Source organism: Stomoxys calcitrans, chromosome 2, assembly GCF_963082655.1.
Source record: "Stomoxys calcitrans chromosome 2, idStoCalc2.1, whole genome shotgun sequence".
NCBI lineage: Eukaryota > Metazoa > Arthropoda > Insecta > Diptera > Muscidae > Stomoxys > Stomoxys calcitrans.
Genome location: NC_081553.1, coordinates 74849100 through 74861416, shown reverse-complemented (window position 1 = coordinate 74861416; position 12317 = coordinate 74849100). Strand labels below are relative to the sequence as shown.

Genomic DNA, 12317 nt, shown 5'->3' with positions numbered 1-12317 from the left:
AATGTACCCACTCCATGCACCGGTTACACCTCACCGACACCGACCGATGATGAAGACGTTTCTGGCAAACTGAGCAGAACCGGGGTCCGGGGTTCTTTTCAACCCCGGCACGGACCAAAAGGGTGCGGAGAAGGCACTCCGGGATGTCTTTCTACCATGAGGAAGAAAGACGAACACGTACACTGAGGCGAACACATACACTTCCCATAGTGGCAGGTGTTTGTTGCTATCTCTGGCTTTCCATTTCCATTTGCAAAGAAAATCTCGGATTATTGAGCTGGTCTCGAAAGAGAAACAAACAAAAATGGTGAAATTTTTATTGGAAATTTTTAGTTTTCCAAAATATTTATGTTTTAAAAAATTTTTTTTTTCAAAATATTTATTTTATACCCTACCACCGTATGGAGAATATACTAATCTCGTTATTGCTGTTATTGTAACACTTTGAATTATTGATATGTTAGCCTATAGAATTATTTTGTATATTCTTGCTCGCTTCGACCGGATATGTTGCCCCCACACAAGTCGATCTGGCTATGAAATTTTCTCTAACGCATAAATATCATGACAGCAGAGTTTTCGGAGAAATTTCGTTTAAAAACGAAACTTACATGCAAATTTCTTTGAAATTTTCTCTAAAAACAAAACAAGAGTGAGATTTTTGGTGAAATTTTCTCTAAATACCATATTTTTTTCGATTTCTTTTCAGCGAAAATTTCTTTAGAGAAGAGCTTTCAGTAACATTTTTCTAGAGGTAAGTATGAGCGAACATTTCTCTTAAGACAACATTTCAATCAAAAATAATAATTTTTAAAAAATTTCAATGAAATTTTCATTAAAAACAAAATTTTAGTAAAATTTTCATTAAAGACAAAGTTTCAGTGAAGTTCTGCTCTTTCTCTTCTGTTTTAAATACAACAAGCAAAAGCGCGTTGAGTTCGCCCGGGCCCAATCTTATAAGCCCTCCACCATGGATCGCATGTAAATATATATATTCTTGATCGTCTCGTCGTTCTGAATCGATCTAGCCATGTCCGTCCGACCGACCGTCCGTCAGCGTCTGTCGAAATCACTATAGAGATCGAACGAGTAAATCTAGCCGCTTGCAACTTTGCACAGATACTTGACACCGTTGTCCGATTTTGAAGAAGATGCATATATTCACTAGCTGGACAGGGCCCGCTCCGCTGCACCTTCTTTAACTTTTTAATATCTTTTTAGGGTTGGGACACATCGCCTTGAATATAGATAACGTACTGTAGCCTATGTCCGCCTATGACGCTGAACGGCTGGGTTCGAATCCTGGCGAGACTATCAGAAAAAATTTTCAGCTGTGCTTTTCCCCTCCTAATGCTGGCAACATTTGTGAGGTACTATGCCATGTAAAACTTCTCTCCAAAGAGGTGTCGCACAGTGGCACGCCGTTCGGAGTCGACTATAAAAAGGAGGCCCCTTATCATTGCGCTTAAACTTGAATCGGACTGCACTCATTGATATATGAGAAGTTTGCCCCTGTTTGTAGTGGAATGTTCATGGGCAAAATTTGCAATTTAAAACATCCACTAGCTGGACAAGGACCGCTCCACTGCGCCTTGTCTCACTGTCTTATTTTATCTGAGCCCTATACTGGCACGGTCAGTAAAGTCCTGTTTGGGGTTACTGGTACAGCCTTTCAGATATATCTCCCCAATGTGGATATCATATTGGTGCTATACTACCAAATGTCTTTCATTTGAGCCTTAAATTGCTATGGTCGGTAAATAAGTCCGGTATGGGGGTATATTTGGGGGTGAGGTGGACCCTTCCCACTTGCAAAGGAAATCTCCGATCATTGAGCTCGCCTCGAAAGAGAAACAAATAAAAATTGTGAAATTTAATAATATTTGCCCTATCAGGCAAAACACTTGAAAATGAAAAAGATCGACAGAGCCCGTTCTGGATTCGAACCTGGGCATACGGAGCAACAGCGAGAGCCGTTGCCGGTTGTCTAGCGATCGAAGCCATCAATACACCTTCCAACAGATGCACAGAATCATGTGTATCATGGAAATAGTGTAATTGTCGCAGAAAAGAAGTCTGTCATTACACAAAAAAAAATGCATTGGGTAAAAGTAAAGCTAATAGATAGGGTTGTTGAGCGTGATTAATGTGATAATTGTATCATAGAGGCGTTTTCGAAACGCTTCCCGTAGTTTTTGTTGTTGTAGCAGTTTGTTGTGTTCTATCTTTCGTCTGCTTGATTCTATCGAGTGTCAAAACCCAGGAACTCTGCGACTAAGATGGCGTGCGTCCGCAGGGATCTGGGTCTGAGTGGAGTGGGTCTAAACAGGTGTCGTGTATCGTGTGGTCCCTGGTTACAATCGGGGCATACATCTTGCACGTTAGCATCAGTCCTTGCTGTGTAGAATCCTTGTTGAGGCGGCTGCATCCGCCGGAACGTAATTGAGCCAGAAATACCCTGGTTTGCCGGGGGAAGGCAATTTCTTCAGGTACAATGGTAGGCGATCATTCTCCAAGGACTACATTCACGCGGAAGCTATGGGTGGTGAAGCGTCTCAGATGCCAAGGAATACATTTTTTTTTATCAGATTCGTACTCTACTAATAAATACCTTTCATTTGATTCCCATATTGCCCAAAGCGGTGAAAGAGTCTGGTTGGGGGTTTTTTGGTGTGGGGGAACCCCCCAAACACTTTGGCTGAAATTTGTATACCAAATTTGTACTCTACTCTTAAATACCTTTCATTTGATACCCATATTATCTCAATCGGTAAACATGTCCGTCCGGGTGGGTTTTTGGATGGGGCGTCCCCCCAGGTTGCTTGAACCCCCAGTTGTATACCAATTTTGTGTTTTTGGGGTACCATAAGCTTACAAAATTTCGCTTAAATCGGTGCACGCATGGCGTTTTTGAAAATTGGGGTATGAGGGAGGGTCCGCCGCCCCATCGGATATCAAAAAATGTAGCACCCTATTTTCACCGGGGGCCCAAACTCTACCATATGTGAAAATTTCATGAAAATCGGTTCAATCGTTATTGGGTCCATACGGGACATATATAACCTATTTTTTATTTTATTTTTTCTTTTCTCTTTTTTGTAAAAATTTCAAAACCATTTTCATTTAACATTTGTCTTATAACCAAATAAAATTATTTACGTGTTCGATATTGATTACATGCTCCCAACAACCATTGACATTCTTTATTCTTTGCTGTGTAAGTTGACTTTGGGTATCCTCTCACCCAGCGGTTTAAGTTATCGAATTTATTTTCAGTCGCACACAAAATGTAATCACCTTGAGATAGGGCAACTCGATCATGGTCAACAAATTCAATATGCCACACAACATTTGGTGGTTCACAGTACAAATTCCAAGCGTTTACATTTTTGCTGTTAGGTTTCATATAAACGGGGTCTTTATATTTAGCATCCCAGAGCCTGACCACAAAAGCCGATGTCTTATGGTCACGGTCTAGTTCGCCTCTAAAATAACCGCTGTCATCGATGAACCATTTGTTGAACCAAGTCCAAATGTGGTAGCTTACAGAGTCGCCATATACCGAAAGATACATATATTCCTTGTGGTATTCATTCAAGAGACAAAAGTGTGAACGGAATAGTAGATAGTTTAAATTTCTGGGTAATTTGTTGATTATGTCAGAGATCTCTTCATTCAAGCGCCGACTGACATATCGAAAGTGCCCTGTATGCTGCAGTCTAGCCAAGAAAAAGGCAAATTTGGGATAGAAGTCCTTGTCAGTATACATGGGGCCTTTGTAGCGGGCTATGTAAAAAACTTCCACCAGCATTTTTAACATTAATTCGGTACATTCGAAATATCCCTGTTGGTTGAGTTTCACCACGGCATCCAACAATTGAGTAGGATTTTTACAGTGATATGCTATCGACAAGCCACGGTACACTATGTCGTTGATGTGTTGCAAGTCACAACGATCCAACATTTGGCGTATTGTAGGCAATTTCCTTTGTAAGGTGCTATTTGATCCACTCTGGCATAATAAATCTGCGATTAGTTGATGGGTTTCCAGCGCTTTAATATCATTTTCTTTGGGCTTTTGTCTTCTTTCATACCAGTTTATGGGATTCACCATTCCCTCTGCAACGCCTCTGCCATTTGCACAGTCCACAAAAGCAAAGAGCACCACGATAAGCCAATAAACCCTTCCGAACATATTGAAACTGTGAAAAAAATTCGCTTGCCCTTATAAACCGCCAGAAACTATAAGTCGCAATATTGATAAGGTTAAAGAAGAACTGATTCTACCAGAACTACAGACAACCGTTTGAGTAAAGCTGATCCAAGAAGGTATAGTTGTTTATAGATTTCCCCACAGCATTGCGCTTGCTTGTGGGAAAATGGCATTCTGACGTTAAGGTTTTATTTTTCATCAGTTGGTCGTTGGTGTGTTAAAAGTCACCCTATACAGCTTTTTGATGATTATGATTCTAGTCAAATGAAAGTTTTTAGTAACGTATACTAGATTTGAGAGGTTCATTGCTGCAACAGATTCGAGTAAAATTGTGAACATTGTTTGGAAAAATCTGTCTTTGTGGCAGCCAATGTTGATCTTGAATAATTAAAAGGCATTGCTCGATATCTTTCCATGGTTCAAATTGAGTTAGTCTGAGGAATGTCAAATGAAATACAGAAAAAACTTCACATTTAGGTGTGGTTGACATTCAACATCGGCGCTTAAAATTTAACCAACCTTTATAAACCAAATAGCCGATCCGGGCCCGCTCCGCAGCGCCTTCTTTACTCTCTCTCTTATTATTCTTCTTCATATTATATGAGTCCTCTATTGCATTGGGCGATATATAAGTCTTGTTTTTGGTAGATTTTCAAGATGGGGACACTTCGCCCTGAATATGGTTATCCAATTCGTGTCATTGAAGCGCAGAGTTAAGCAAGTCCGCCAATGATGCTAAACGCATGGGTTCAAATCCTGGCGAGAACATTAGAAAAATTGTAAGTGGTGGTTATGTCCTCCTTGGCGACATAGGTTAGATTAGGTTGAAAAGAGGATGCAGATATTAATCCGGACTATGAACATACACCTAAGCCAGTAATCGGTTTGTTGTGCGCTCTAAAAACTATAAAGTAACCTCTAAAAAGAAAATTTTAAGTTAGGAATTCCGTGCTGCTTACAAAATCCTTAATTGTTTTCAACACCACTCCCCTAAGATGGTTCATGTCTGGTATTGTGTCTCCACCTTAAACAAAGGAAATGCTCCAACGTCTCATCATCTTCCCCGCATGCCCCACACATGGTATCACTTGCCGCACCGATTTTACATAAGTGAGCTCGTAGTGCTATGAGTTCTGTTATGATACCAATAGCTATACCGACCTCCTTCTTGCTTCCATTCAGTAATAGCCCCGTCTTCTCACGATCTGGATCACCCCATAGGATTTTCGCCTTCCTACCGATCGTTTCGCTGTTCCACAATATTGCATGCGTATTCGTCGCCCACTCCCTTAGCTCGCACTGCGTTGACCCGAAAGGTGGCAATTCTCTGGCCTTCACCGCCAAATCGTCTGCCCTTTCATTTCCCCTTACTCCGTTATGGCCCGGCACCGAAACGATGCGGATTTTACCATCCTCAGAGAAGGCGTTAGTCTCCTTCGCTGTTCCACAATATTGCATGCGCATTCGTCGCCCACTACCTTAACTCGGACTGCGTCGACCCGAAAGGCTTCGGGTTAACCAAGTTTATTGACGGCAGTCCTCTGGCCTTCACCGCCAAATCGTCTGCCCTTTCATTTCCCCTAACTCCGTTATGGCCCGGCACCCAAACGATGCGGATTTTGCCATCCTCAGAGAAGGCGTTGATTACCTTCCCTCACTGCAAGACTGTTCGTGACCTTACCGTCCTGGTTGTTATTGCCCCTATGGCAATTTTACTGTCGGTAAAGATGTTCACACTCGACGTCCTCGCGTTAGCACCACACCACTTCACGCATTCCGTGATCGCCCGGATCTCCGCCTGCAGGGTCAGGTAGTCTAAAACAGATCTCAGTCCCTGGGTTCTCGAATGTAAACCCCCAGGCCCACTCTGTCCTCTAGCTTTGACCCATCCGTGTAACATGATCTTCCAGATAGCAGTACTAGGGTTCCGTCAATCCAAGACTGTGCCGATGGCAGCAGTGCCTCGCACTCGACTTCAAGGTTCATCTCCTCTGGTTGTGTTTTTGGGGGTTGGGAAACCCCCTCGGCACTAAGGGTGACATTTTTATACGAAGTTCGTACCCTACTCTTGAATACCTTTCATTAGATACCCATATTGTCCCAACCGATAAACATCTCCCTTCGGGGGGTTTTGGGATGGGGCGTCCCCCCAGATTATTGGCTCCAAAATGTAAACCAATTTCGTTTTATTGGGGTACGATTAGGTGGCATACGAAACATCGCTTAAATCGCCTCACCCATCTCCGAGATCTGGCGTTTTTGAAAATTGTGGTAAGGGGAGACTCCGCCCCCCCTTCGAATATCCCATATTGTCATTATTGGTTTATATTCCATTTGGCCGGCTTTGGTGATGGGACGGCCCCCTGCCACCCTTAAAAAGGATATAAATTTCTGTATTTAAGTTATTATAACAAACTAAATGTCGCTTAAATCGCCCCACCCATCTCCGCGATCTGGCATTTTGAAAATAGGGTAAGGGGAGGGTCCGCCCATTAAAGTTTCAATGCTAGAACTTCTTCATTTTTTTGGATTTGGTGGTAGCCAAAATCTTTGGCCCCGAAAGTGGATATCAGATTCATGCTCTACCCCCAAAAAACCACATTGGAGCTACATATTGCTATAGTCAGTATATATGTGTGGTTTAGGGGGAGTTTATGAGGTGAGGGGTTCCTGAAACACTTGGCCGTAAAACCGATACAGATTTAAGCCCCTTTTTGCCATAAGCCACAAATATGTCCAGTTTGAGGGGCATGCAGGGTGAGGCGGCCACCCACGTACTGAGCCCTGAAAAAATATCAGCATCGTGCTCTACTCTCAAATTTGAGCCCGAATTGCCATTGGTTTTGGGGGAGTTTATGGGATGACACGACCCCCAAACATTTGGCCTCAAAATTGGATATGAAATTCGTTTTCTACTATCAACCACCTTTAATGTATTTCCATAGTAGGCAATCATGACTGGTTTGAAGGGAATTTAGAGGGCGGACCCTGAAATAATATCAGCATCGTACTAGAGCACGATTTTGTTTGAGCCCCACAATGTCAAGGATTGCTCAAAGTTGTTAAAGTGTCCTGTTGGATGGTGTTTTTGGGGGTGGGGGCACCCCGTACTCTACTCTTAAGTACCTTTCATTTAATACCCATATTGCCCAAAGCGGCGAAAGTGTCCTTTTGGGACTTTTTTGGGGGTGGGGGACTCCCCCGAAAATTGAGAGTGAAATTTGTATGCCAAATTCGTACTCTACTCTCAAATACCTTTCATTTGATACCCATATTGTCGCAATCGGTACACATGTCCGTTCGGGTGGGTTTTGGGATGGGGCGTCCCCCCAGGTTATTTGATCCCAAAATTTTTTAGCAATTTCGTATTTTTGGGGTACCATAAGATGGCATACAAAATGTTGAAGATTGTGGTATGAGGGGAGGGTCGGCCCCCCTTTCGAATATCAAAAAAATGTAGCCTATTTTCAGCGGGGGCGCAAACTCTACCATCTGTGAAAATTTCATGAAAATCGGTTCAGCCGTTTTTGAGTCTAACAAACAAAGCGCAACAATTTAATTTTTATGTATTGGATTATCTCTTCTTCTCTGACGAGCACAACGTCATCATTATGTTGGGTGGCCGTTTCCTCTCTACTTTTACGGACCTCGTTTGGGAAGCTTTGAGAAAGCTGTACGAATGGGCGAAGGCCAATGGGCTTGGCATATATCCCAGAAAGTCTGAACTGGTCCTTTTCACCAGGAGGAGAAAGCTGGGTGTTTTTAAAAGGACCTGTCCTGCATGGGGTGGAGCTCTCTTCGAAGACCAAGTATTTGGATGTGATTCTTTGAAGAAAGGGTCAAAAGAGGACCGTATGCGCTCTACCCCTGACGCAACTCTACAGGAAGAAGTTGAGGGCTAAGACCGGTGAGAGTGCACTGGATGTTTACGGCAAATTTTCACCTACGGTTGTCTGGTGTGGCACAAAGCTGTGGACAACTGTGTCCTTATCAGGATGATCACCCGAGAGAAGTTCTGAATGCCATTCTCGATTTTATGCCTTTGCACCTAAATGTTAAGTGTGTTGCAACAAAAATTAATATTTAAGCCACTTTTCTGTTCAGCGAGATGGTAATGTCGCGTACAGCGGGATGGTAATGCCGCGTTCAGCGGGATGGTAATGCCGAGTGGCGCCATGCTATATGCGACGCGACTGATTTACTTATTATGGTTGCCCAAAAAGTAATTGCGGATTTTTTACAAGAAAGTGAGTGCATTTTTAATAAACCTTAGAATGAACTTTAATCAAATATACTTTTTTACACTTTTTTTCCAAAGCAAGCTAAAAGTAACAGCTGTTAACTGACATAACAAAGAATGCAATTACAGAGTCACAAGCTGTGAAAAAACTTGTCAACGCCGACTATATGAAAAATCCGCAATTACTTTTTGGGCAACCCAATACATTACTTAACTTTACTTTTTACTTGTTTAAGCTAAGCTTTTCCAATATCAACAAGATCGTTAAAAAAACTTAGCTTTAACAATGTCGAGAAGATTTCAGTCAGTTCAGAAGTCTGCTAAAGCTAATCTATGAACCAAACCTGCGGCAGAAATAAAATGGACGGACAAACGTCGATATACCATCTTAAACTTTTAAATATACAAAAGTGTCAAACGGTAATGAATATGGTACATGTTCTAAATGTGATAACAAACTAAATGTGCTCAACATGCTATGGTAGTGGGTACAAACATGTGGTGCATTTGATGCAATGTATGATTGCAACGGAAATATTTTGCCGACCAACACTTTTTTCGACGACGCAATTTTGTTCATAGCCGGAGATGCTTAGACCAAATATGAAATACGAGATGGATTAAAAGTGAAGTTTTTTTGGTAAAGGAATGAGATGATAAAATAAACAGCTTGTGGGGATGAGGTTGACCATGTGGACAAATTGAAGTTTACTTGAAATAATATTTCATGCCATGAGATCGAATTTTGTGAGTGATTTGCAAAGAATTTGATGGTTATAATAAATTTGCCCAATTTGAAAGAATTAAGTTAGAAAACGAAAAGTAAGAATAATACTTATAAGGTTGTAACAGAATAAACGGCACTACGGAGTTTTTTTTTACTATGCCAAACCTGAGATTGGTTCCTTAATTGTGATTTTGGTTTATCTATTACCCTCTCAGACTTTTTAGTGAATCAAAAGATTTCTTCTTAAAGGTATGGACCTTCGAATCTAGACCAATGTCAGCAGGTGACCCTTCTCTATGGCGTAAGTAATGAAATAGTCTACATCAATGGCCTCTTTGGCGAAAGCTATTTGGTAGTAATCCTTAGAATGAAGTATAATTACATTATTTCATTATATCTCAAATCACCGTAAGTTCAGACCAGCAAGAAAGGGTAAAAGTCGGGCGGTGTATGTATTATGCAGTCGGCTCTGCCTACCCTACCTACCCTATAAGTACAATATGGAAGCTGTATCTAATTTTGAACCAATTTTTATGGATTTCGGCTGATGTTTTCAGATGGGTTATTAAACAATCCATATCAAATTTCAAGCAAATATGTTCACACTGTAATAGCTACGGTTGACAAATGACAGCATTATTGAAAAAGTACCCAAAATGTGACAAACATGTATAAGGGAGCGATATCTAACTCTGAACGGATTTCGAGCAAACTTCTTAGATATGGTGGTAGTTATCGAGGAAAGCGTTGTACAAAGATTGGTCAACAAATGCGTTTGCAGTGGCTCCAGAAGTGAAAATCGGCCGAAATACATATATGGCAGCTATATCTAAATCTCAATCGATTTGTATGAAATTCACCAGTAATTTCGACAGTTGTAAGAAAATCCATCCAAATTTCTAGAGAATCGATTAAAAAATGAGCACTTTATTGCAATATTTCTCAAAATTGGACGAACATATAAATGGGAGCTATGTCTAAATCTGAACCGATTTTGAGCAAACTTCTCAGATATTCTGATAGTCATCGAGGAAAGTGTTGTGCAAAATTTTGGCAAGATTGGTCAATAAAGGCGCTTGCAGTGGCTCTAGAAGTGAAAATCAGGCGATATACATTTATGACAGCAATATCTAAATCTCAACCAATTTCTATGAAATTCACCAGTAATTTCGAAAGTTATAAGAAAATTCCTCGTGCGAAATTTCTAGAGAATCGGTTAACAAATGACCATTTTATTGCATTATTACTGCAAATCGGACGCACATATATATGGGAGCTATATCCAAATCTGAACCGATTCTTTCCGATTTCAATAGACTTTGTCTCTAGGCCGAAAATCATGTCTGTACCAAATTTTAAGACGATCGGATGAAAACGGCGAACGGTACTTTGTACGCAAATTAACATTGACAGACGGACATTGCTAAATCGAATCAGAAAGTGATTCTGTGTCGATCGGTATCAATCCTTTTGGTTGTTACAAACAAATCCACTAAGTTTTAATACCCTCTACCTTCGTAGTGGTGTAGGGTATAAAAATATACTAATCTATAATACCCTGTACCACAGTAGTGTTGTAGGGTATAAATAGACGCCAAATTGCAATATTACAAATTACCCCAAAACAACCTAATGTATGCAAATGCACAAAAAAAAATTTAAGCAATTTGGATCCTTATATAAAATTGGGCTCAAATTTCGTTTTAGAATTTGGGGTCTATTTGTACACTCACCACCATAGGATGGTGGTATTTTCATTTTGTCATTCCGTTTGCAACACATCGAAATACAGTCTTTAAAAAAAGAAATATTGAGCTGAAACTTCGAACAGATTCTTTTTTTTGTCCTTAAGTAGTTTAAGTTCGAAGATGGGCTATATCGAACTATTGGGTTGCCCAAAAGTAATTGCGGATTTTTTAAAAGAAAGTAAATGCATTTTTAATGAAACTTAGAATGAACTTTAATCAAATATACTTTTTTACACTTTTTTTCTAAAGCAAGCTAAAAGTAACAGCTGATAACTGACAGAAGAATGAATGCAATTACAGAGTCACAAGCTGTGAAAAAATTTGTCAACTATATGACTATATGAAAAATCCGCAATTACTTTTTGGGCAACCCATATGGTAGCTATATCTAAATCTGGACCGATTTCCATGAAATTCACCTATAATGTCGAGAGTCAAGAGAAAATCCTTCCTATCAAATTTCTAGAGAATCGATTAACAAAGTGGCACTTTATTGCAAAATTTCTCAAAATTCGGACGAACATATAAATGGGAGCTATTTCTAAATCTGAACCGATATTGTGCAGCAAAATCGTATAGGAATTGCGCCCTCTAGAGGCTCCAGAAGTCAATATCCCAGATCGGTTTATATGGCAGCTTATGGACTGATTTAAATCATACTTAGCACAAATGTTGGAGGTTATAACAAACACCTCATGCAAAATTGCAGCCAAAACGGATGAGAATTGCGCCCTCTATTGGTTTAAGAATTCAAGATCCCAGATCGGTTTATATGGCAGCTATGTCAGGTTATGGACCGATTTAAACCTGATTTAGCACTGTTGTTGGAAGTCAAAACGAAATACGTCATGCCGAATTACGGCCAAATCGGATAGGAATTGAACCCTCTAGAGACTCAAGTAGTCAAGATCCCAGATCGGTTTATATGGCAGTCTTGTCAGGATATGGACCGATTTGAACTATACTTAGCATAGTTGTTGGAAGTCATAACGAAACACCTAATGCAAAATTTCAGCCAAACCGGATGAGAATTGTACCCTATAGTGGCTCAAGAAGTCAAGATCCCAGATCGGTTTATATGGCAGTCTTGTCAGGTTGTGGACCGATTTGAACTATACTTAGCATAGTTGTTGTAAGTCATAGCGAAACACCTCATGCAAAATTTCAGCCAAACGGGATGAGAATTGTGCCCTCTAGTGTTTCCAGAAGTCAATATCCCCGATCGGTTTATATGGCAGATATATCAGAATATGGGCCGATTTGAACCATACTTAGCGCAGTTGTTGGAAGTCATAACGAAACGCCTCATGTAAAATTTCAGCCAAACCGGATGAGAATTGTGCCCTCAAGATCCAAGATCGGTTTATATGGCAGCTATATCAAAACATG

At 40.5% G+C, this 12317-nt stretch overlaps 1 protein-coding gene across 1 annotated transcript; it reads right to left on the bottom strand.

Moving 5' to 3' along the window:
• Positions 1-3151: 3151 nt before the first annotated feature.
• Positions 3152-4114, bottom strand: LOC131994695 (uncharacterized). Its single transcript, XM_059361507.1, has one exon. It carries the CDS (start codon positions 4112-4114, stop codon positions 3152-3154), a length of 963 nt encoding a protein of 320 aa, XP_059217490.1.
• Between the last annotated feature and the right edge of the window lie 8203 nt (positions 4115-12317).